Source organism: Balaenoptera acutorostrata, chromosome 2 (genome assembly GCF_949987535.1).
Source record: "Balaenoptera acutorostrata chromosome 2, mBalAcu1.1, whole genome shotgun sequence".
NCBI classification, from domain to species: domain Eukaryota; kingdom Metazoa; phylum Chordata; class Mammalia; order Artiodactyla; family Balaenopteridae; genus Balaenoptera; species Balaenoptera acutorostrata.
The window spans coordinates 32,567,143-32,589,202 of NC_080065.1; the positions used below are offsets into that span (position 1 = coordinate 32,567,143).

At 38.9% G+C, this 22,060-nt stretch overlaps 1 protein-coding gene across 1 annotated transcript in view; it reads left to right on the forward strand.

The window, feature by feature from the left end:
* The window catches only part of SPEF2 (sperm flagellar 2), a 175,147-nt gene that overhangs the window by 37,929 nt on the left and 115,158 nt on the right, over positions 1-22,060 (forward strand). The window contains 2 exon segments of the mRNA XM_057540876.1: positions 1,574-1,761; positions 7,011-7,179. Of these exon segments, the coding sequence (XP_057396859.1) occupies positions 1,574-1,761; positions 7,011-7,179 (357 nt within the window).

Consider the following 22,060-nt stretch of genomic DNA (forward strand, 5'->3'; position numbering starts at 1 on the left):
AAGGCCTGGAAGGAGAGAGGGAGCAGGGAGGGAGGGAGAGAACACTAGGAGAAAGCTTCTCCATTCCTGCAGGGGGTGTTCCTGGGCTCCCGTCAAGGTTTTGGTTCCGTGGCATCTTAAATATTTCCACATGCTTTCCAGGCACTCAGTAGTAAACCAGCCTCACAACCCATTTCGCTGGCTCGCTTCGTAATTTCTCATCTGGCTGCTCCTACTCTCTCAGATTCCTCTTCCCTCTGAACTCTTCACACTTCATGAAGCATGCCGTAAGGCTCTGTACTTAAACTGGATGCTTTCTCCGTGAAAACAGGGCCTACAAAACAATACAACAATAACAAATTCTGGTGTCATTCCTGAACGTGCCAAATGTACAGAATCGACCTCAGAGGTCACCCAGACCAACTTCTTTCCCAACAAAAATAAAGCAAACTAACAAAATAAAACAACAATAACAAACCAAATGAAGCTTCCATTTGGTTCAGTGGACAGTAGCAGCCCATTGTCACGCATTTAGTTACTTGTGAATAGTATCATAGGTATTTGCTCTGACAGTTAATTTCTGTTCATGCCAAGTCTTTGACCATCCCCGCTTCACAGAGAGGAAGTGGAGACATAGGGAAGCTCCGATTTGGCCAAGGTCCCGCAGCTAGTACTTGACACCTGTACAAGCTGAGGCTTGAATTCGAGCACAGCTCCGCCAGACCCATGTTTACCGCCATCGTACACTTGTTGGGTTAAGTTTCAGGAGGCAGCTCTTGTTTCTGGAGCACGTTAGCACAGGATAGAATTTCTCAAGGAGTTGGTATAACTGTTTGAAAAGCAACATTTGGTCATGCCAAGTTTGACCTTCGTACTTAGTGTGAAGAGTGGGTTCCCTAAACAAAATAATAGTGCAAAGCAGACAGAGGGTAATGCCAAACTATTTAAGTATTTTCTTACTTTCTGCAGAAATACATGTCTCTATGAATGAATTTTATCTATTTATTAAGGCTGTAACAGCAGAAGGTTTTGTTGTCTAAACACATTTAACATTTGTTGGCAAATGTGTTACATTCTCAAGCCAGTATAATCAGGGAATTTCCAAAATATTTTCTAAGTATAAATCAGTGTCCTAGAAGTCTCCCACTAAAAAACATAGGGCATTGGCCAGAGCAAATGTGCCAGATTAAGGCTCCTGAGATGGGTACAAAGGAGCCAGCTATGGTTGGGAGCCAGCTATGCTTGCCTGTTTCTCTGTGATCCCCAACTCTATTTGCAGTCCATGAACTCCAGACTTCTTTTTAAACACTTCAGATCCAATTTATCATTAATCCACATAGCACACTTCTCTCTGTACTGGGTTTTGCTGATAACATAAGCTAAGGGTGAGATATTTCCGATATTGTCTTTGCCATCACAATCAGTACTTAATGTATTAAGGAGAAAGTGCTCTCTCATGATTTCTTTTTTCCTGATATAAAAGGAAGTTTCATTCTATTTAGAGATTTTTTTTTGGCTGTTGAAATGATGACATTATTTCTACTTGAATCATTGCCCAATTACAGTGACTTAAAAATATGTCTTTGCTTCTTAGGCTTTGGCCAGACAAGCCAAGATTGATTTTGAAGAGCAAGCCCTCAGAGTTAAGGAAATTCATGAACAGATTGCCGTGGAAAGGGTTCAAGCTCATTACAAAAAGCATTATTCAATATGTGCAGAAATTTTGGATCAAATACTTGATTTGTCCACTAAAGTGGCAGACTATCGAATGTTGACAAATAAGTAAGTGTTGTTTTTTATTACAATAGTTAATACAATAGAGACACCACAGCAAATGAGAAAAGGGTAAGATTGTGATGTAGGCACTAAGTTGATAAGTAAAGAGAGATAACAATGTTTTGTGAAATGAAGACTAAGACGTGGGGTCCAGAATACCTTGATTACAGATTTAATTCACCCAATGACTAGCCTGATTTAAGGTGTATTTATGTCTTTTAACATTTAAACTTTGTGTCTAACTTCTCTATAATTTACAAAGACAGCTATGATAATTTATTTGAAACACTAGGAACTTCCTAGAAGACAGAAATTACTTAAAGATTATTTTACTAATCATTAAATCGATTTTCATTGCACCTTCTTTCTAAAAGGAGTCAACCTATTTGTAAGGAAGCATTTAACAATACAAAAAAGATTAAGATTATGCCAAAATAAGAACAAAGGATGGGAGTTCCCTTGTGGCCTAATGGTTAGGGTTCCAGGCTTTCACTGCCATGGCCTGGGTTCAATCCCTGACTGGGGAACTGAGATCCCTCAAGCTGCATGGTGCGACCAAAAAAAAAAGAAGAAAAAGAAAATTCAAATAAAGTAGAAAGTTAAACACAAAGAATACATGAAAACACAGTTATACTGGTACCGGTAGATTTGCCAGATACTGCAACTGAGCTGCAAATTTTATCTGAGCTTCCAGGTGGCCAAAGCAAAAAAGGCAACACAGTTTGTCCTATGATTTCTGTTTTCCATTCTAGTTCTTTACAAAATACAAAACTTTTCTTGGTCCTCAGTTTAGAATAATGATTTTCTCATGTGGCCCCACCTAAGGTATAATGAGTAGTGTAGTAGGTCTGGTGGAGAATGACCTCAGCATTCTGGCATCTGGCTTCAGAGACCTATCTCTTGTGATGTCCTTTCCTGGAAGCTGAAGGGGAATGACATCACAACAGATCTCAGTGAAAACATCTCCGCAAGGACAAGGATAAGTCACTCCACTTAAAGTTTTGACCTCTAATGTTACCCAGACTGAGATCTTCTTGAGAATCCACAGTGAAAAGAATGAAAGTCACATGATATTCAGGGTCAAATAGAAGATGGGTAAACCATCCCATCACCCCTGGACTTGATAGGAGCTTTCTCCACAGCTCTCACCCCAACAGCTATATTTCTGATGCACTGCCATATAAAAACTACTAAATGAAATAACATAATGATGAGGATAGTTTGAAGCCAAAACTATAAGGGTACAAGATTGAGAAAAGAAAATAAATAAGACTAAAAGTTGAAATGAATTCAAGAGTAAATGTTTAAAAATACTTTTCAGATTAATATAAATTCAAAAGTTCAGAAATTATAAGAATAAAATTGTGAGGAAGGTAATCTATAAAAGGGTTAAAAAGGAAAGGTGATGCAATGCATTATAATGGTAAAAAAATAGATTAAATTACAGAAGATAAATATAGTGGATTTAAATATAAAAACATAACACAAGATAATTCAGAGGGGAAAAAAGTACAGATTGATTTCCCTAAACAAATAAAGGCTCATAATTCCAAATTAAAACATAAATGCAAATCCCATTCTGCTCTGGGAAAATGGAGTAGAGTGCATTTTCCCCTATTCTTCCCACTAAGTACAATGAAAAGCCCTGAACATTGTGTGTGAAACAAACAAGAAGACTCTGAAGATGGACAGAAGAAGTGAGACTGTCTGGGGACCTCAGGACACAGTGGTGAGCTTCCTGGGTTCTCCTTGTCCTCACACATCCCAGATTGGAACTGAATATTCTGGCAACAGACATGCCAATGGTGTAGACAAAAATAGCCCCAAGAGAAGCCTGATGTTTCTAGTCAAAGAACCAGTTAAGGAGCAACCTAGCAAGATGGAAAACTTTTAGACAATAACCACTCTTCCCCAAATACCACACACACACACAAAAATGTAGCCCCATTCCCACCCGTGCCAGCAAAGGCCAAGTAGAAAGCCTGTCTTCCACCCTCACAAGGCTGTAACGAGGGACCTCTGGGACACCACGAGGGTGGTGTCCCAGAGGCCAAGTAGGAAGCATGGACTTCCACCCCCACCTGGCAGTACTGGCCACTCCTCCCCTCCCTACTGGGGCGGTGTTAGAGGACCCTAGGGAGGGTCAGGATTTTCACCATTGCCCAGTGGTCACAAGGCCACCCGCACTGCAGTGGAGACCATGTGGAGGGCCAGAATTGCTACCTTCTCCTGCAGTAACAAGGATGCCCTCCCCTCAGGTGGTGAGGAAGGCCATGTGAGGACTTCTGTCCACACGTGCCAGTAACACGATGGCCCCTTCTCTTTCCCTTGCCTGAGCAACGTAAGAAAAAAACACCTAGAACAGAAGGTTTATGCAAGATTCAGAGTCTTGCAACATAATCCGCAAATGTGCAGACTTCAATAACAACTCATGCATCATACCAAGAACCAGGAAGAGCTCAAACTGAATGTAAAAACTGAGTATATAAAATTAAAGTTCTAGAGGTATTGGTATCGTAAACTTTTAAGGGAGCTTTTATTAATACTTTGAAATTTTAAGTGTCTAAAAAGGCAATATATAGATGCTTATATATGGGTTGAATCGTGCCCCCCAGAAAGATATGTTAAAGTTCTAATCCCCCATACCTCAGAGTGTAACCTTATTTGGAAATAGTCATTACTGATAGATTAGTTAAGATAAGGTCATACTCGTGTAGGATGGGGCCTTAATTAAATATAACTGGTGTCCTTATAAGAAGTAGAGAGGAGACACACAGGGAGGACACCGTGTGACAACGACGGCAGAGAGTCATGCAGCTGCCAGTCAGAGAATGTCAGAGATCCCCATGACACCAGCCTGGGAGAGCCTGGAAAGAAGACTGTGGGAAAAGGATTCCTCAAATCCCAGTTCCGTGAATGCTTCTGTTGGGAGGGGTCGTGGAGATAGTCCCAGTAGCACTGGCTGGGGACCAGCATGAAAGGAATCAGATGGTAACCAGCTGTCCTAGAAGTATTATTTCTATGTCAAATAGGTGACCTAAAAATCCCCTTACAGAGCACGGCTTATTGGTAAGTTGAGGACCTCCTGTGTGTATTGAGTTTGACTAATATAATATTTCACAGACTCATATATAGTCTGCCTTTTATTACTCTATAAATCCTGCTTCATGAAAATTAATATTGAGAATATATTGGTTATATGAAGCCATTTTTATTTTAATGAAAAAATACAAAAAATTTTAAAGTTCCAGAGGTATTGATACCATAAACTTTGAAGGGGTCTTTTACTTTGAAATTATGTGTCTTTTACTTGCAACTGAATACAATGATTACACGTATATGTTAAGATCTTTTTAGTCTACACTACTAACAGTCGAGATAAACTCACATTATTCTCTCTATGTACTTCCCTAAACAAGATGTTATCAATATATATTTCTTTCTAAAGCACAGGGATATTCTTGGTATCAGCCTACTTACATGAACTGACTTTTGTTAAGACTGCTCCTTAATAAAATAATTGATATTCAGATAATAGAATATTAATTCAGTAATTGCAACATTAAGTTTTGGACAATATATAAGTTGTTAATCATTTACTTCACCATAGGAGCCAATGCCATTTCAATAATTCTGATGTTAGAATTTTTCTATGTGGGACTTCCCTGGTGGCGCAGTGGTTAAGAATCTGACTGCCAGTACAGGGGACACGGGTTCAAACCCTGGTCCAGGAAGATCCCACATGCCGCGGAGCAACTAAGCCCATGCGCCACAACTACTGAGCCTGCGCTCTAGAGCCCACGAGCCACAGCTACTGAGCCCACGTGCCACAACTACTGAAGCCTGCATGCCTAGAGCCCGTGCTCTGTAACAAGAGAAGCTGCCACAGTGAGAAGCCCATGCACCGCATCGAAGAGTAGCCCCCGCTCACCGCAACTAGAGAAAGCCAGCACTCAGCAACGAAAACCCAGACCCAACGCAGCCAAAAATAAACAAACAAATAAATAAACAAACAAAAAAACCCAGAAAAAACCAAATAGGGCTTTATTTTTTAAAAAAGAATTTTTCTATGCCTAAGCTATTAATTTCTAAACTTCATATCTCTATAAAGTAATCTTTAACAAATATAAATATTTCATTAATGGAGAACAATGATTATATTTGAAGTTCACATTTAATTGAAATACTACTTTATTATTGTGGAGAAACATACCTAACATAAAATTTAGCATTTTAACCGTTTTTAAGTGGTTTTCAACCATTTATGAGTTCACTGGCATTAGGTATAGTCACACTGCTGTGCAACCATCCCACCATCCACCTCCAGAACTTTTTCATCATCCCAAACTGAAGTGCTGTACCCATTAAATACAATAATAACTCCCCATTCCCCTTCCCTCCAGCCCTGCTAACCTCTGTTCTACTTTCTGTCTCTATGAATTTGTCTATTTTAGGGTCCTCATGTAAGTGGAATCATACAATATTTGTCCTTTTGTGTCTGGCTTATTTCATTTAGTATAATGTCTTCAAGGTTTATCCATGTTGTAGCATGTATCAGAATGAAATACAACTTTTTAAGTTGCAATTTCAAGCTTTAGTCCCACTATTTTTAGAGAAATGCATCTGAATCATGTCAGGCTCTTTCCTTCCTTTGCACATTTTGTTCCTCTTGGAACTACTTTCCCATCGCTCTGTCCTGATTACCAAGTCATTCATCTGACTTAAATAGAAAAAGTACTGAAAAATAATTGCACAGGTTACCAAACGTGCAATGACAATAAGACTACCATAACATTAGATTATTTTCTGTTACAAATTATTTGCAAATATGTAAACCAACTGTCATCTTAAAGAGGCCTTGGAAAGTATTCAGTCTGTTCATTTTGCATAGGAGGACACTGATATTGGAGCATTTAACTGATTTCCAAAGCTTGCACAGCCATTTAGTATCACAGCCGGAAATCAAAGAACCTAAGTTTTGTGATAGTCATCAGTGTTTTTAGATATATTGTGCTTTCAGTGCACAATCAAAGAAAATTTGAAGAACCAATGGCTTTAGGTAACATTTATTCATTCAAACCTACTAAGTTTCAGCCATTTTACTGGCTATTAGAAATGTCATAGTAAGAGGAACCTCTGGCCTCAAATAGCAGATCCTGGTGAATGAACATGGTAATAGAAAGACTAAGATTTAAGATGTGTATTTAACTAACCATTGATTCCTCTCGACCTTTTTTTTTTCTCTTTTGCTGTAGCCTGATTCCATATAAGTTGATGCATGATTGGAAGGAACTGTTTTTTAATGGAAAGCCCATATATGAGCAAGCGTCTCTTAAGCATCTGCCAGCTAAGCTCTCTGCAGAACAGCTTATAGAACTGGAGAAAAGGGACTTGCTAGATAACAGTGATTACGAAGAATATAAGGTACCTACTGATGTGGAATAATTAAAGAGAATGCAACATAATAAATAGTGTTGCTTTAGCATTAATTTTGTGATATTATTTCTTTTCATCTCTACTAATAAAACTGGGCATTTTATGTTTGCATTTTCCCTTGGTTTAATTTGTATTTATAGCACTAACTTTTAAATACCTAACCTATTCATAATCTATTATCTGTTACTTCCAGTAATACTAGAGGGTGGTCTGAAAAAAAATTACACATAATACAATAGGTAGATTTCAGAATTTTAAAGTTTTAAATTGTTCATTAGCAATTTTCTTTGTGTGAGCTATCTACCTTTGCTTCAAAACCCCTGGTTAAATGTATTTTTCTAGTAATTTATCTAAATAGCATATTGTTTTTGGAGGAAAATGGAAGAAGAGGAGGTCTGAGTTTTCCAAGTAGCATAGATGCAAACAAAATTTTATTCAATGAGTTTTTAAAAGGTATGGGGTGCCAACTGTGCTTCTTAGAAGAGCTGCTGAAAAACCTTTGGGGTAAACAGGCCAAGGTCCCATTATTGGCACTGCCAACTGCTAACTGTGAGACCTTAGGTGGCCAGTCCCTTAAGTGCTAAGAGTCTCGGTTTCATGATATATGAAATGGGAATAATAATATGACTACCTTATTTTGTTGTTGTGAAACTTATTTAAGATAATATGTGTTAAACACTTAACCAAGTGCACTGAGTGTTGGATGCAAAGAATATGTACCAGTTTCTTTCCTCACCACCCTGCCCTCCCTACCCCACTTCATCTCACCTTTAGTGGGAAAGATGTGAAATGAATGGCTATGGGATAGAAGTTCTGGGTAGATCATCAACAATGGGGTGAAGAATGAGGCTTTTAATTATTAGAAATATTATTGAATGAGTTTCAGAAGAGTAGTAAATGCAACATGAAAAAAAGAAAAGATGGGACTTCCCTGGTGGTGCAGTGGTTAAGAATCTGCCTGCCAATGCAGGAGACACAGGTTCGAGCCCTGGTCTGGGAAGATCCCACATGCCACGGAGCAACCAAGCCCGTGTACCACAACTACTGAGCCTGCACTCTAGAGTCTGCAAGCCACAACTACTGAGCCCGCGTGCCACAACTACTGAAGCCCATGCGCCTAGAGCCCGTGCTCCACAACAAGAGAAGCCACCGCAATGAGAAGCCCACGCACCGCAACGAAGAGTAGCCCCCGCTCACCGCAACTAGAGAAAACCCATGCGCAGCAATGAAGACCCAATGCAGCCAAAAATAAATAAATACATTTTTTTAAAAAAAGAAAAGATGATTTGACCCAATCATCTGCTGGTATTTAGCAAATACTCAATGTTTGTTGAAAGGATTCATGAATAAAATGAATGAACGACAATGAACAGGGCAAAGTGTAAAATAGCACTAATATGTAACTATTGAAGAAGACAAGCTTATTTTAAAAAGAAGGAAAGAAAATGAGATTATGAGAAACTAAACGTACACCATATTTTAATTGGATGAATCTATATTTGGATCACTAAAATAATTATTATTTATTAAGGATTGACCAGAACCTTACGGGATATATGTGCATATTTATTTTGCATGGTCGTAGAATATTCTAGATCTAGTATGTCAACCTAAAGTACAATGCTACATAATAAAATGCTTTGACAGTGTCAAACTATGTGAAGGTATTTCTTTCCATTGTAAATTCAAAAGTCATTTTACTTGACAGATTTTGCTGATTCATGAAATATTTATTTCTGAGTTATTTCTTAACCAGGTCTATCTTGTTGCTTTCATAAATCAGGAGACCTGGTAGTCTGCAGTTTAGCAAAGATTTGTCTTTTTAACTATTTTCTTGTTTGGGAAATTGTTACCACAGGAACATGCTTGTCTCACCCACATCCTGAAGCAGCAGGTACGTTTCTTTTGCAAGAAATTATAAACATTTTTTAGGAGTAGGTGGACGTCTGGTAATACAGTTTATTTTGTTTATGGCCTTTGCTGTTGTCCTAGAAGTGAATATTACCTTAGGATTTCTGATATGTGTTTATATGCTGTGTTCATTTTGACTTCATGATGGAAAATATACCACATACAGGTGTTAGCAGATACTGTAACTATCCTATTATCATTCCCTATTATTAGAGCTTTTGTCTCTTCAGATACTTGTTAAATGTTTTGCATTTAAGTAAAAAATAAATCTTTAAACTTGGAAAATACATTATCTGGCTTAAATAGTCTTTCATAACAGGCAGAGGATCAACACATCTGGCTTAATAAACATAGAACAGTTTTAGCAAAGTGCTAACTTTGCTTAGGATTTTTAATCCGTCAATCAAACACGTAGCTTAGAAATTGATCTTCAAAAAGTTTACATTCTTAGCATACTTTATTAATGCCTATACCCACCACCAGTGTAGAACTGATGCTTCCTGGTTTTGAGATCATACTTTTAAAGCTCTGTTAGAGTAAGCTATCATGTTTAAAATTTTTAAATATCACACCTAGAAACTGGCATAAAAACAAAATTTTGCTCATGTCCATGTCATATATAGCTGCCAAAAATTTGACATTATTTCCCAATCATCATACTCTCTTTATAGACTGGCTACATGTGAGAGAGCTGTAGCCCAGGAATGGTGTGGCCAAAACTATCATTTATCTCTTCTAAGAAGGAGGCAGAAGTAGCATCATGGAGCAGCCAAACCCTACTGGGATTCCCAGCCAACCGCCATAGGATAACAAGGAGTTGTTCAATAGAGAGTGGGGAGGAGCCCCGAAATGCTATGGACCGCCAGCAGCAGGCTAAGCCAGGAGCCCAGCTGCTCCAGTTCAGCTAACAGCCTACCCCTCACATAGCAGCCACTGGTTCTCAGTTATGCAGTGGACTCCTCCTGGTAAACCCCAGACTCCCCCAAATGCAAATCCTTTCCATGATTCTTCCTGGCAAATGACTCACAATTCCATAGCATTTTATTTTAACATAAGTTGCTTATTAGCAGTTATCTACTGAATGAATTTGAGTTATTAAAATGGGGTGTTCATAAACTAAAATTAGCTCATGGCCACGGTTTCCTGCTGATGCAGATTTTTCTAAGAAGTCCATGCCACGAAGCACTTGGCAATTTGCAGGGCTCTACTGCGCATGCTCACGCACAAGGTGTAGTTGGAATTCCTACAATTTGGAGGAAGGATGTTTTGTGTCCAGTACATCATTCGTGTTGTCTGAAGCTGGTCATAGTTTTTAATTGCTGTTATTTTTGTTTTTAATGAAAATTACTACTGAAGTTAATGATCACTTGAGTTTGCTGTGGTTGTTGGGCTAACCCTACAGTGTGGGTCGAAATGCACGTTTTTATCAGCCGCACTTTTGGCTTATGATTTTCTCTTAACTAGACTTTAAGATGTAATTGTATAGGTTATGGTTTAACATTCATACTCTTGTCACTACAGCAGATGTATACCTACCCATCCCCAAATTTACTTATAGAATGACATTTATTATCACGAGGTCTTTTTCCACTGGGGAATAGGAATGTGGGACTAAATGCACCATTGGGTAGTTTGTCTTCCTATGTAAGTCTCATCTGACTTGTTTGACCTAAAGGCACTATCCAGATATTATCTTCTTCTTACTCTCCAATCCCAGCCTTTGGCGTTGATCCAGTGGCTTTTTAGATTTGACATCTGACAGTGGACTCTCCAGCCTAGCTCTTGCCTTGCTCCCTGGCTTCCCAATGAATGACCCAAATTTTCATAGTTTAGTATTTAATCAGTTCCCTGTGGGCAGAATATCAGTTTGAAGCCTGTATCACTCAAGCGATGTCACTGGATAACTGACCCAAGCACAGTGATAGATTTTAGTAGATGAGTCTTAACGTCATGTGAATAGATCATCTTATTTTTTTTGTGGCTATTATCGTTGTTGTTTTTGTTGTGTGTGTGTGTGTTTAAAGATACCCATTGTATTAGCTCAAGCTGCCATAAGAAAATACTGTAGACTGGGTGGCTTCAACAATAGGAATTTATTTCTCACAGTTCTAGGAAATACAAGATCAAGGTCCCAGCTGATTTGGTTCCCCAGTGAGGACTCTCTTCCTGAATTGCAAACGGCCACCTTCCTGTCATGTCCTCACATAGAGGAGAAAGAAAGAGAACTTTGATCTCTCTTCTTCTTCTTAAAAGGACACTAATCCTGTCATGGGGCCTCCACCCTCATAACCTCATCTAAACCTAACTACCTCCCAAAGGCCCCACCTCCAAATACCATCACAGTGGGGGTTAGGGCCTCAATAAATGAATTTTGGAGAGACACAATTCAGTCTATGACATATGTGCTTATTCAGGACACTTATAAAATGTCGCAAAGTGCAAACTTACTAGTCAAGCAAGGAACCCCTAATTTCAAATGAATTTTTTTTTTCATGGCCTCTTTTGTGCCCTGCTAAGAAGTCTTAATGACTTACTTTTTGACTGTGAATTTATGATGGTTATATCTTTTATTTTCAGATATGCAGGAATATATGTGACTGTTAAGTAGGTAGAGTAAGCACTTGCTTACATGAAGGGAGTTGAGATTTTCCGTCAGGTCATTCTGCTTTAGAACTCCTGCCTGCCATTGTACCTGATGGTCCACATTATTATGTGGGCTAAAGACATGGATGGAGACGTCAGATGCATCTGCTAAAATACAAACATTTTTCAAGATAGGTAACAAAACCATTATCAGCCTCCAAAATAGGAGCTAAGAAAGAAGTTTGGTACTGAAAGTAATGTTCCCAGGTTCATCCTATGTATTCATTGCTGTAATTTTCCTCTCCCTTTGCTTACATTTTGACTCAGGCTCTCACTAAATTTCTCCTCTAATGGTAAGGCTTTCTCAGGTTAGACCTCATTGTGTGTCTGTGTCTTGGTGGAATCACCATTATGCCCTACAATACTGATTAATGGTTATCAAGCATAGTGATACTAACTCACAAAACAAAATGTCACTATATTAGTCTTCAAAGGGAGCTATAGTTGCCCTAGGCCCAAGGGTGTCTTCTAACTGTCGTGGGCCAAGAACTTCAGATGGCTGGAGTAGGCTTGGCAGAGGTCTGGGGCTGTGTCTATCGGGTATGCGTCTTGTGTAATAGAAGGGAAGCCTGGGTCATGGGAAGGGTATTTGGCTTCAAATTACTAGAACTGAAGACAAGCTGAGTTCATTAGAAAACCATGGTAGGAATAGTTGAATTAAGGTGTCAGGTTCAAGGCGTTAGACCAGAATTGAGAAATGGTTTGCAGAGTTAAAGAACTGGCACCCAGATAGAAGTGGAATGGAAAGAGGAGTGAGAAGGACATAGCCAACGAGAAGATCCCTGGGTGACTGATATGAATGAGACTAGAGTAAACGTCCACCACTCATTTTTGTTTGCTCTAGATCACATAGAATAGGGAGAATCTAATTCTCTCCCAGGCTCCCTCTCATCTGGAACCAGTCAAGACAGAGAGTGGTCAAGTCTTCCCTGGGTTTCCTGCCACTGATTTTCTGGTTCATCCTTTACCTACTTGGACAACTGTGGAAGCCAGCTTCTATGCCTCAAGTCCAGCTTCTCTTCAATCAATTGCTCAGACTTCCCATCTAGTATTTTAGAGTTAGTTCTGGGGATCTGAACACTAAAGCTATGTCTTGGCAGATAAATATGGCAAGAATACATTGGGGTTGGTAACCACAAGAAACTTGAATGGATCCAAGAAAGTCTTTGAATTTTGGTATTGGGCAGATGTGTTGGACTGAGAACCAGAGAAACTCCCATCCAGAAGACCCCGTACCCTACCACTCCTGTCCAGTACCCAGAGTCTGTCAGCCGTATTCTTTAGTACATTGGTCCTGGAGTAGTCTTTCATATATTGGTCAATGCCATTTCTAAGCTGTTTTGGGGTGCTCTACACCTCTTTGAGGTATCAACCTTAGCAGTGAAACAAAGAAAATAGAGAGAGTGACAGTGGTCATTATTATGAGAGAGGGTATTCTGTGTGGAAAAATTGTGTGAATTTTGCAGTGACAAGATAGTTAGACCAAGTCATAGTGTCTCCATGCTTTGTGACATTTAAGAAATTTTAACCAAGCGTATCTGACTGTCCTTGGCTGGTCAGTGGCAACAGATAGGTGAATTTGGATGTAGAAGTCTCTGAAAAAGTTCTTTCTGTGGTCCACAAGACCACAGAAATTAGTAAAAAAGTGATCTTGAGGAAGACTACCACCTCCCTGATGATGAACAGAGCGTAGTTTGAGCATCTAAGGAATGAGATTACTGTTTTCATAAGGATGGCCACTACCACCAGAATTGTTTATGGCACAAGGAGAGATGTGATATAAAGTCCAGTGTGATGCTGTCCCAAGGGCACTAGGGCATCAGGAGAAATTGCAGTAGCCTTAGTCTTAATTTGTTTTAGACCCAGGCAATTCTGCTTTGAAAAGCACTGGGCTAGCTGCACAGCTGCTGCAGCTCCCAGTGTGCCATGATCAATGCCTTGGAGGGCCATGTGGCTTTCCAGGACAGAGAATGGAACCAGGAGTAGGAGCCTGTCATTTGGGGGCAAGTAAGCTACCCTTCCACACGATCTCAGTGGGTCACTTTGCGCGTGTCAAATCAGAGTGCTAAGCAGAAGCCCCTGCCCACTGTTTGCATCTGATTTGTCCTTGAATTACAGCAGCACTGAAATGTAAGTTTTCAGGACAGAGGATCTCTCAGAGTGGCTTAGTCTCAGTTACCCCTGGTAATCAAACCTGTAAGACAAAGTATCAGCCCAGTGATTCTAGCTGCCTGACTTACAAGTAATCAGTAGCTCGGAGTTTTGGAAAAAGAAGCCTGCCATTGCTCACAACTGCTGAGCTTTCTGAACTTCTGGACTTGTTAGAAGCTAGAGCTATTGGATTGCATAGGGAGGTGCCAGGCTCCCTCAAGTGTGGGCCTGTAGGCTTTGACAGTGATCTTTGTCACATTCTAGCTAACCGACCATGGCCAATTTGAATTTCCCTCCAAAAATAACCACAAGGTAGATGGAGTCTGTTGTCCTGGGTCTTCTTTTGTGACAGATTAGAATTAAATATGTCTGTTTCCATAGTATTAGATCAGGGCAGACTGGGGAAGGCCACTGCTGGGACAGAAGTGAGCAAGCTGCTGAATGAAAGCCATTATTGGACTAGGACCGTTCTTCAGATTTCCTGATGAGCCAGAATTAACCATGGGATCGACCTATAGAAAGGCATTGGCTACTCACAATGCTGCTTCTAGCCCGAACAGTCTTCAGCTGAGCATAGCAGGTGAAGTGGTGATAACATCTGCCTTTCCCTCGTTACCATGGGCGACGCTTGCACTTCCTGGCCATAGATAAGATGTGGTCCACACTCAGCACTCTAGTGCAGAGGCATGCCTCCTCTCCGCAGATGCACCTACCATGCCAAAGTCAGTGAGAACTGTACATCACCATGCCCCTGCCTTCTCTGGAAGCTGAAGGCCGAAGTGTCTGGCAGGAAGGTGTGGCCAGGCAGCTGACCATACTCTGACCTGACTGGAGGTCAGGTGACTTGGAAAGGCTGCCAAACTCACTCAGCAGGGCCAGCTCATCTTTTCAGGTTGTTCTGAGGGCCTTTTGGACCTGGGTCCCGATAGAGAGCCCGTTCCATGACAATTCTTGGATAAGAGGTCAGGATTGAGTTGCACATCAGCTAACTCCCCATCCTCCCTTCCTGCTTGTCAGAGGCAGTAGAAGGCAGCCTCCATCTTTCCATCAATCTTGCCAATCTTTGATAGGAACCTGCCTATCAAACAGGTCCCACACAGTGGTCAAGAAGCCCTGTAGGGCTGCCAGGTTACATGAGCTGAACTCCCCATCAGGCAAGATAGCCAACCATCCTTTCTTCCTCTCCTGAGAACCATGGATAATTGTGAGGAATTTTAACAGCTGAATTACAAATTTAAGCAGTTCCTCCAGATCCTCTCAGGGTTTTTGGGTGGTTGGAGGAGAAAGAGCCTGGGAAGAGAAGGCAAAGAACAGAGGCTCCAAAAGCTGCGAAGTTTTACCTCAGTACTTCCCTGTGAAGTTTGGTTTTTTCCTGAGTGCCAAATTCCCCAAGCACAGTAACTGGAATATAGCCACTAGACTTTCCATGTTGCCATAAAATAGATGTGCTTCTATATCTGATTCCTTCTGGTAGGAGACAGGACAGACCCCAACAGAATGTCAACCATGAGAGCTAGTGCCAGGGGTTGGGTTCTTAGAGCTGGAACCAAGGTGGTCAAGATAATTTACCTGAAGTAGCCAGAAACGGGAAGAGGCAGAGATGGGATCAAGCCAAGTCCTTTGAGCAAGTCAATGATAAAAGCTGAGACTGGGTAAGAAACAGACTAGAAAGTGGAAACGAAGCCAGCAGGTTGGAAGCTAGGCAGTACTGGAACAGGCCAGGACTCAGATGAAAGGCTTGGAAGTTAAGTAAGGAGGCCCTGGGCAATTGCCACAAAAAGAGCTGGAATTTCCGCAACTTATTTTTATTATCTGCCTGTCATGTGGTACACCTTTGGGTCAACGTAGTTTAGGAGACCCAAGACAAATATCCAGTTAGGAATATGAAAGTAACCAGGTCATAACAGCTTGCCATAGAGCAGACCTTACCTATCCATTCACTCAGCCTGCTCCTTACCCCCTCTGGACCCTGTTAAAATCTCTGGCAGAACTTCTTACAAGTCCCAACTTACAAATTATTTATAATTTAGTACATTTTAACTGAGATGCTTTCTGCTGCCATAAAAAAGGATGGCTTGATTTAATAGAGAAGCTCTTTCAAAATCATACTACAAGCTGTTACTTCTAGAAATGCTTCCAGGGTTAGCTAATTTCATACATAGTGCATGGATTCTTGCTAACTTCCGTCTGTGAGGATGACACTTTCTGATCTTGTTCCTAGATTTTAGGTTGGGTTGTGCCTATCTTATTTAGGAGAACTAAGTCATCTTTGTATTTAATCAAAATTAATAAAATGCAATATCCATGCGTTCACTCGTTTATTCAGTTCACATATATTGAGCCTATACAGCTAATTGATTCATTCATTCAGTCAGTCAGTCAATAAATATTGAACACCTATTATGTTCCAGCACTGTTCTGGGAACTAGGGATATAAAGTTGATTAAGGTAGAGATCCTTCCCTCTTGGTGCTCACAATTTAGTGGGGATGAGAGAAAAACCATTCCAGAGCATGATATTAAGTATGGATAAACACGGAGGTTATGGGGGGCCCATTAGAAGGGATGAGTTTCAACTGAATTGTGAAATATGAGTAGATGTCAGTTGGTTTAAAGGTATTAACTCAAAACTGACCTAATCCTATGAACTGTGAGCTTATACTTGTACTCTCTCCCTATCTTTGTATTTTCCCCATGATTTCATTTAATTTCAAGCATGTAGACAAAACTAAGCTCAGGAAGTATTTTGGGTGTCCTAACTAAGAGTCACCTGCCTCATCAGAATTTTTCAGTAACTGCTAAAGATATCACCTTGAGTATGTCCAAAAAACTTTAAAGAGAAATATGTAGATTTTCCAGTGAATTTAAATATTATAAATGGACAATTGGGCAAATGTACCTGGTTAAGACATCATCACCTGCCCAAGGTGTTTGGTCTTGAGTTAACAAATCCCCTCATCTCCCACTCACAAAAACTTTCCCTTTGGATACAGTTTAGCTATTAGTTGGTCTGTTTTCCAACAGGCCTGAAAATTTTATTTCATTTTGAGTAATAAAAATAATTGATAATAGTTTTTAAAGATTTAAATTATGAAAAAATTTTAAAAACAGGAATTGTACAAAGAACTATTTTCTAAGATACTATAAAATAAGCAAGCTAAACTAAGATCTAAATCACACAAAATAAGATCTAAAAATATAAGCTGGATCTTTAATTATTACCAATTATGAGCAATTTCACTGAGAATTGTATTATTATGTTAAAAATGTATTTGATAAGTAAATATCTACTCTGTACCTCTCTGGTTTGAGTCATCGTTAGTATAAAGTTAAGCATTTACTCCTCCTATTTGCAGATATCTAAGAGATGAATCCAAGGTGGTACTTAAAGACATGAAATCAGAACTGAGGATTCCTGATGTCTTGTCGAATAAAAGATCCTTTATCTTTTATTTTTCAAACAATGGATTAATGAAATTAAGTTATGGATCACAACCATTATTTATTTAAAAAAATGAAAACACAACAAAATAAGAGAAATACAATGCAATGCAATATAATAGAAAATAAAGCACATTACCAGGTAGTAAGGATGAGCATTTCATAAAACTTTTTCTTTTCTGTTCTATATATACCTGTATACAAATACTAGGTAACAATGCAAAAATGTATTTTTTATGGAAGGACCTGGTTAAAAAAAATGTCTTAGAAGATGCAGTACAAGTGGAAATTGTGCAACAAGAGAAGCTGGGCAGGTTGAGGTACCATCACAGGGGTTCAGACCAATAAATAATGGAGACACTGGGTGAAGTGGTTGACCCAGAAGCCTTGGATGGCTAGAGAGAAGTCCATCATGATGAATATAAGTATAATGTCCCCTGGAACTTGAGGATTGGCGATAGCTACAACAACCCCTGAGGCTGCTGCTACTACAACCTTAGTTGTATTTCAGGTATCAGGAAGGGTCATCTCTTCCTCACTGCCTGCAGAGTGGTATGCCAAGAGAAAGCCAGCCATGGGAAAAGCAGAATTAAGGTATTAAGGTCTTGGTAAGCTGTACTCTAAAAGGGGCATAGCCTTGATTTGTGGAGTTGCTACCTGTGTTGTTTCTTGAAGTCGGTTTATCTGAAGCTTTCACCCTAAGTCCTTTGGCCATTGCGTCAATATAATCTGTCTGTTGTTGGGTTTTATCATCTATAAGTAAGAAGATTGCATTTCAGGAAAGCTCAAGGAAACTAGCAGGTGTCAAAAACAGTGTGTTTTATCCCCTAGGAGGTTCTTTCTCCGTCTTAGGAGAAAAGGCATTTGTCCTGTTTTTCCAAATGCGTCAGTAATTGAATTGTGAAACACTTGGAGCCTACCAAACTGGGAATATCTGGGGTACTTCAGGTCATGCAGATGTTGATAAATTCTAGCAATCTATGAGGACAAACACTGGATCATGTGTACTTTCAAATTAGTACCACCCTTCTCCAAAAGCCACATTTGAATATCACTGCTAAATATCACTGGCATAGCCCAATGTTTTTTATTAAATGTTGTGCTAGTGACACTCAGACTTTATGGACTAGTGAATATCTCCCAAGGCCCAGATTCTGTTTCTGTAAGTTGGTCAAAGTGAACCACATCTCCCCCTCTTTAAAGGGTAGATCAGAAAGCTGTATTTCCAATTTGAATCTTTAGAAGTGGCAAGAAATGAGAATGAGATGCATTTGCTTTGGTCCAGGGATAATCATGTGCAGGGAAATAATCAGAATCTGTTGCGAAAACCACGCAGCTCCACCAGCATCATTATCCAACCACTTGGGCAATGTTTCAGGCAAGGAGGAATCTAGTGGACTGAACACATGGACAATCTTAGGCTCGCCCTTGAAGTGTGCACTTCAGCCCACATTCAAGCACATTGGTTCCGAGCTGATGCTGTCTGTAAATACTCATGATGCTTTTAGCCATGATTACTAACAAGAGGACCAAGGATGCTGACACATTAGGCCACAGGAAACAAAAAGGATTTGACAGGGTGGAAGTAACCAGAGTGGGAAGTCTGGGTAACCATGTGGTACCTACAACAGAATACAGGGAAGCATGTGAGTCTATTGGATCCAGCTTGGAAAACAGTGTTAGGTCCATGTAGTCTGTGAAGATGGGAAGAATAGGTGGATACCATGGTCTCAAGGCAGGATTCCTTTTCCAGAAAATTCAGTGTAGGTAAATTAATAAAAACAGTACTGGTGAACAGGTTGTGACCAAAGGCAGAGGCTGTTTACTCTTTGTTGTATTTCATGATCTCTGTGTGTAGGTAGACAAGAATTCACAAAGACAGGTGGACTCTAGGTGATGGTGGATCTTATACCTTCTCAAAAATGCATACAGATGATATTTATGCAGGTACAATAAAAATATTAATATTAAAATAAAGAGATAATAATTATTTGTTATATGTTCATGACAGTTTATAGTAATCAAGGGCAAGTATCATGGAGCACATCTACACAGAAAAAGTGTCTTAGTAAACTAATAGTTTGTACCAGGTGATACTTACCTGGTATTGCCCACTCTGGGCATCGAAGTCTTGAAACTAATAGTCAGATATCAATTTATAATAATACCTGAAGGAATAAGAATTATATACTTTATTTTATAATTTTATGTAATTTTATCATATAATTAATGTAATTATATATAAAAAACATATAAAATAAGAATCTGGTAAAAATTTCTGGTTCCTGTTCACTAATGAACTAGTAAAATCTCTTCAGCTCATTGTCGTTAAACTAGTCATCTTTATTCTGGTCTAATTTCCTTCTTTTTTCAGTTCTCCTGACTTCCTTTTCCCTCATCATGTTCTTGTTCCAACCTGACATGTTTCCCTTTACTTATCCTTTATCTTTAGTCTTATTAGGAATTTCACAACTGTATCTTTAAGGTGATGCTGTAAAATGTGTTCTACCAAATCCTCGATTTGTCCATCTCCAATGGTCAGGCTTCAGTCCTTTCCCTGACCTCAGCATTCAGTTCTCTTCACAGTCAACATTCTATCCCATTGTGTTTGGACACATTCTACAACTAATCAGTGATAGAATAGGGCTTTCTTCTGACCCCTTTGTGAGGAAGCGCGCCTTTCTGATTGTGGCACAAGCTGGACGTGGTTTCCCTTTGGGCAGAAATGTGACTGCTGTCACCCCTCCTTTAGGGCACTACTATGTGCCTGCAGCAGCAGCCTGAGAACTTCTAGTTAAGCATTTAAAGTCAGTGGTCACATAGGCTACTTACACAAGCCTTTCACTCAATCTTTACAACAACCCTGTGAGATAGATATTATTATCATACAAAGATGAGGGAATTGACAAGGGTGCAAAACAAGTAAGTAGGAGAACTATTATGGGAACCCAGGTCATCTGATTTAAGTCCTAGACTGTTTCCTTCAGAATGAATTAAATGACTGCATAGCACAAAAATCATTAGAACATTCAAACTTTCCACTTAAACTTGACCTCGGACTTACAGCCTTTTTAATTTTAAAATAGCAGTTTCTCTGGTTTCCATTTTTTATTTGGTTATTTTCTGATTGTCACATTACATAGAATAATTATCACTTGTCTAGTTAGAAGTATAAATGATTCCAATGAATGAAAGCAGAAACAAGTAATCAATCATAATAATCAATAATTATGCAAATCAATTCAGTATTTACCTAATTTTGAATAATGCATGTAATTATTATGCACAGAGTTGTTAGAAAAACCAAAGGCATTAAACTAAAACAAAATAAATTTTACAAATAAAGGGTAGTTTGTATAGAAGTGACAAATATATGTATATACTAATAAATTCTACCAATTTAAAAGAAAAACCTATTATGAATACTTTTTTATTTGTTTCAAAAAGTATTTCTTTATCTCTTGTGTTCTCATATCATAAATTCAGGCACCAAACCAGATAATACCAGTTGTAAAATAATCTAAATTTTTGTCTGCTAATGTGACATATAAATCTCACTAGGTACTAAATTCTTACTCACACTTAGATCTGTTTCTAGAATTTATATTTTTGTTCACTGAATACCCTATTTCTTCAAATCTTTCTTTTCATTACTTTGTTCTTAATAAGTGCTTTAATATCTGGTTAGGCAACACTCCCATATTACTTTCCTTTTTCAGTTTTTAAGTGAATGTTTTTATCCGTTACAATTCTTTTTCTGCTTCAACTTTAGAACCATTTTGGATATCATCCTGAAGGAAAACAAAAATGACACTAGCACTTTTGTTTCATTTCATTAAGTCAGATTAATTTGGAGAAGAATTAAATGGCTTATAATATTGGACCTCCTTGACTTTCCCTTTATTCAAGTCATTTTTCTTACACTCCTCAGTAGAAATATGAGGCTGTTTATATATAGGCTCCCTCTTTATTTCTTGTCAATTCCAATGATTTTTGTCAGTTTCTAATTGCAAGCAAAAAAGTTGACTTATGCTGAGTAAGCAGAAAACACATTCAAAATATGTTGGGTAGTTTTAGTGAATCAGTAGGTAGATTCAAGAACCAGGCACAAGGTTAAACTTCCAAGGAAAATGATCAGAACCATCACAGCAAGTTCTGATGAGAAAACTGTCACCACCATGGAGCACTAAAGGTTCAGGTTGCAGCAGCTACCTCTGCACCAGTAACTCAACTGTTACTTCTAGGAACACTGTTACTTCTTTTTTTTTCTTTTTCTTTTTTAAATTTTGTTGAAGTATAGTTGATCTACAATGTTGTGTAAATTTCTGCTGTACAGCAAAGTGATTCAGTTATACATGTATACATTCTTTTTCATATCCTTTTCCATTATGTTTTATAACAGGATATTGAATATATTTCCCTGTGCTATACAGTAGGACCTTGTTATTAATCCATCCTATATATAATAGTTTGCATCTGTTAATTCCAAACTCCCAATCCTTCCCTCTCCCACCCCTCCTCCCACTTGGCAACCACAAGTCTGTTCTCTATGTCTGTGAGTCTGTTTCTGTTTGGTAGATATGTTCATTTGCTACTTCTTTCTTTATCTTACTTGCATTGGCTAGAACTTCCAGAATAATGTGACTATTAATGTAAATGATGAGCATCTTTTTCTTGCTCCTGCCTTTAATGGAAAAATGTGTTGTTCATTTTGGTCCACCATT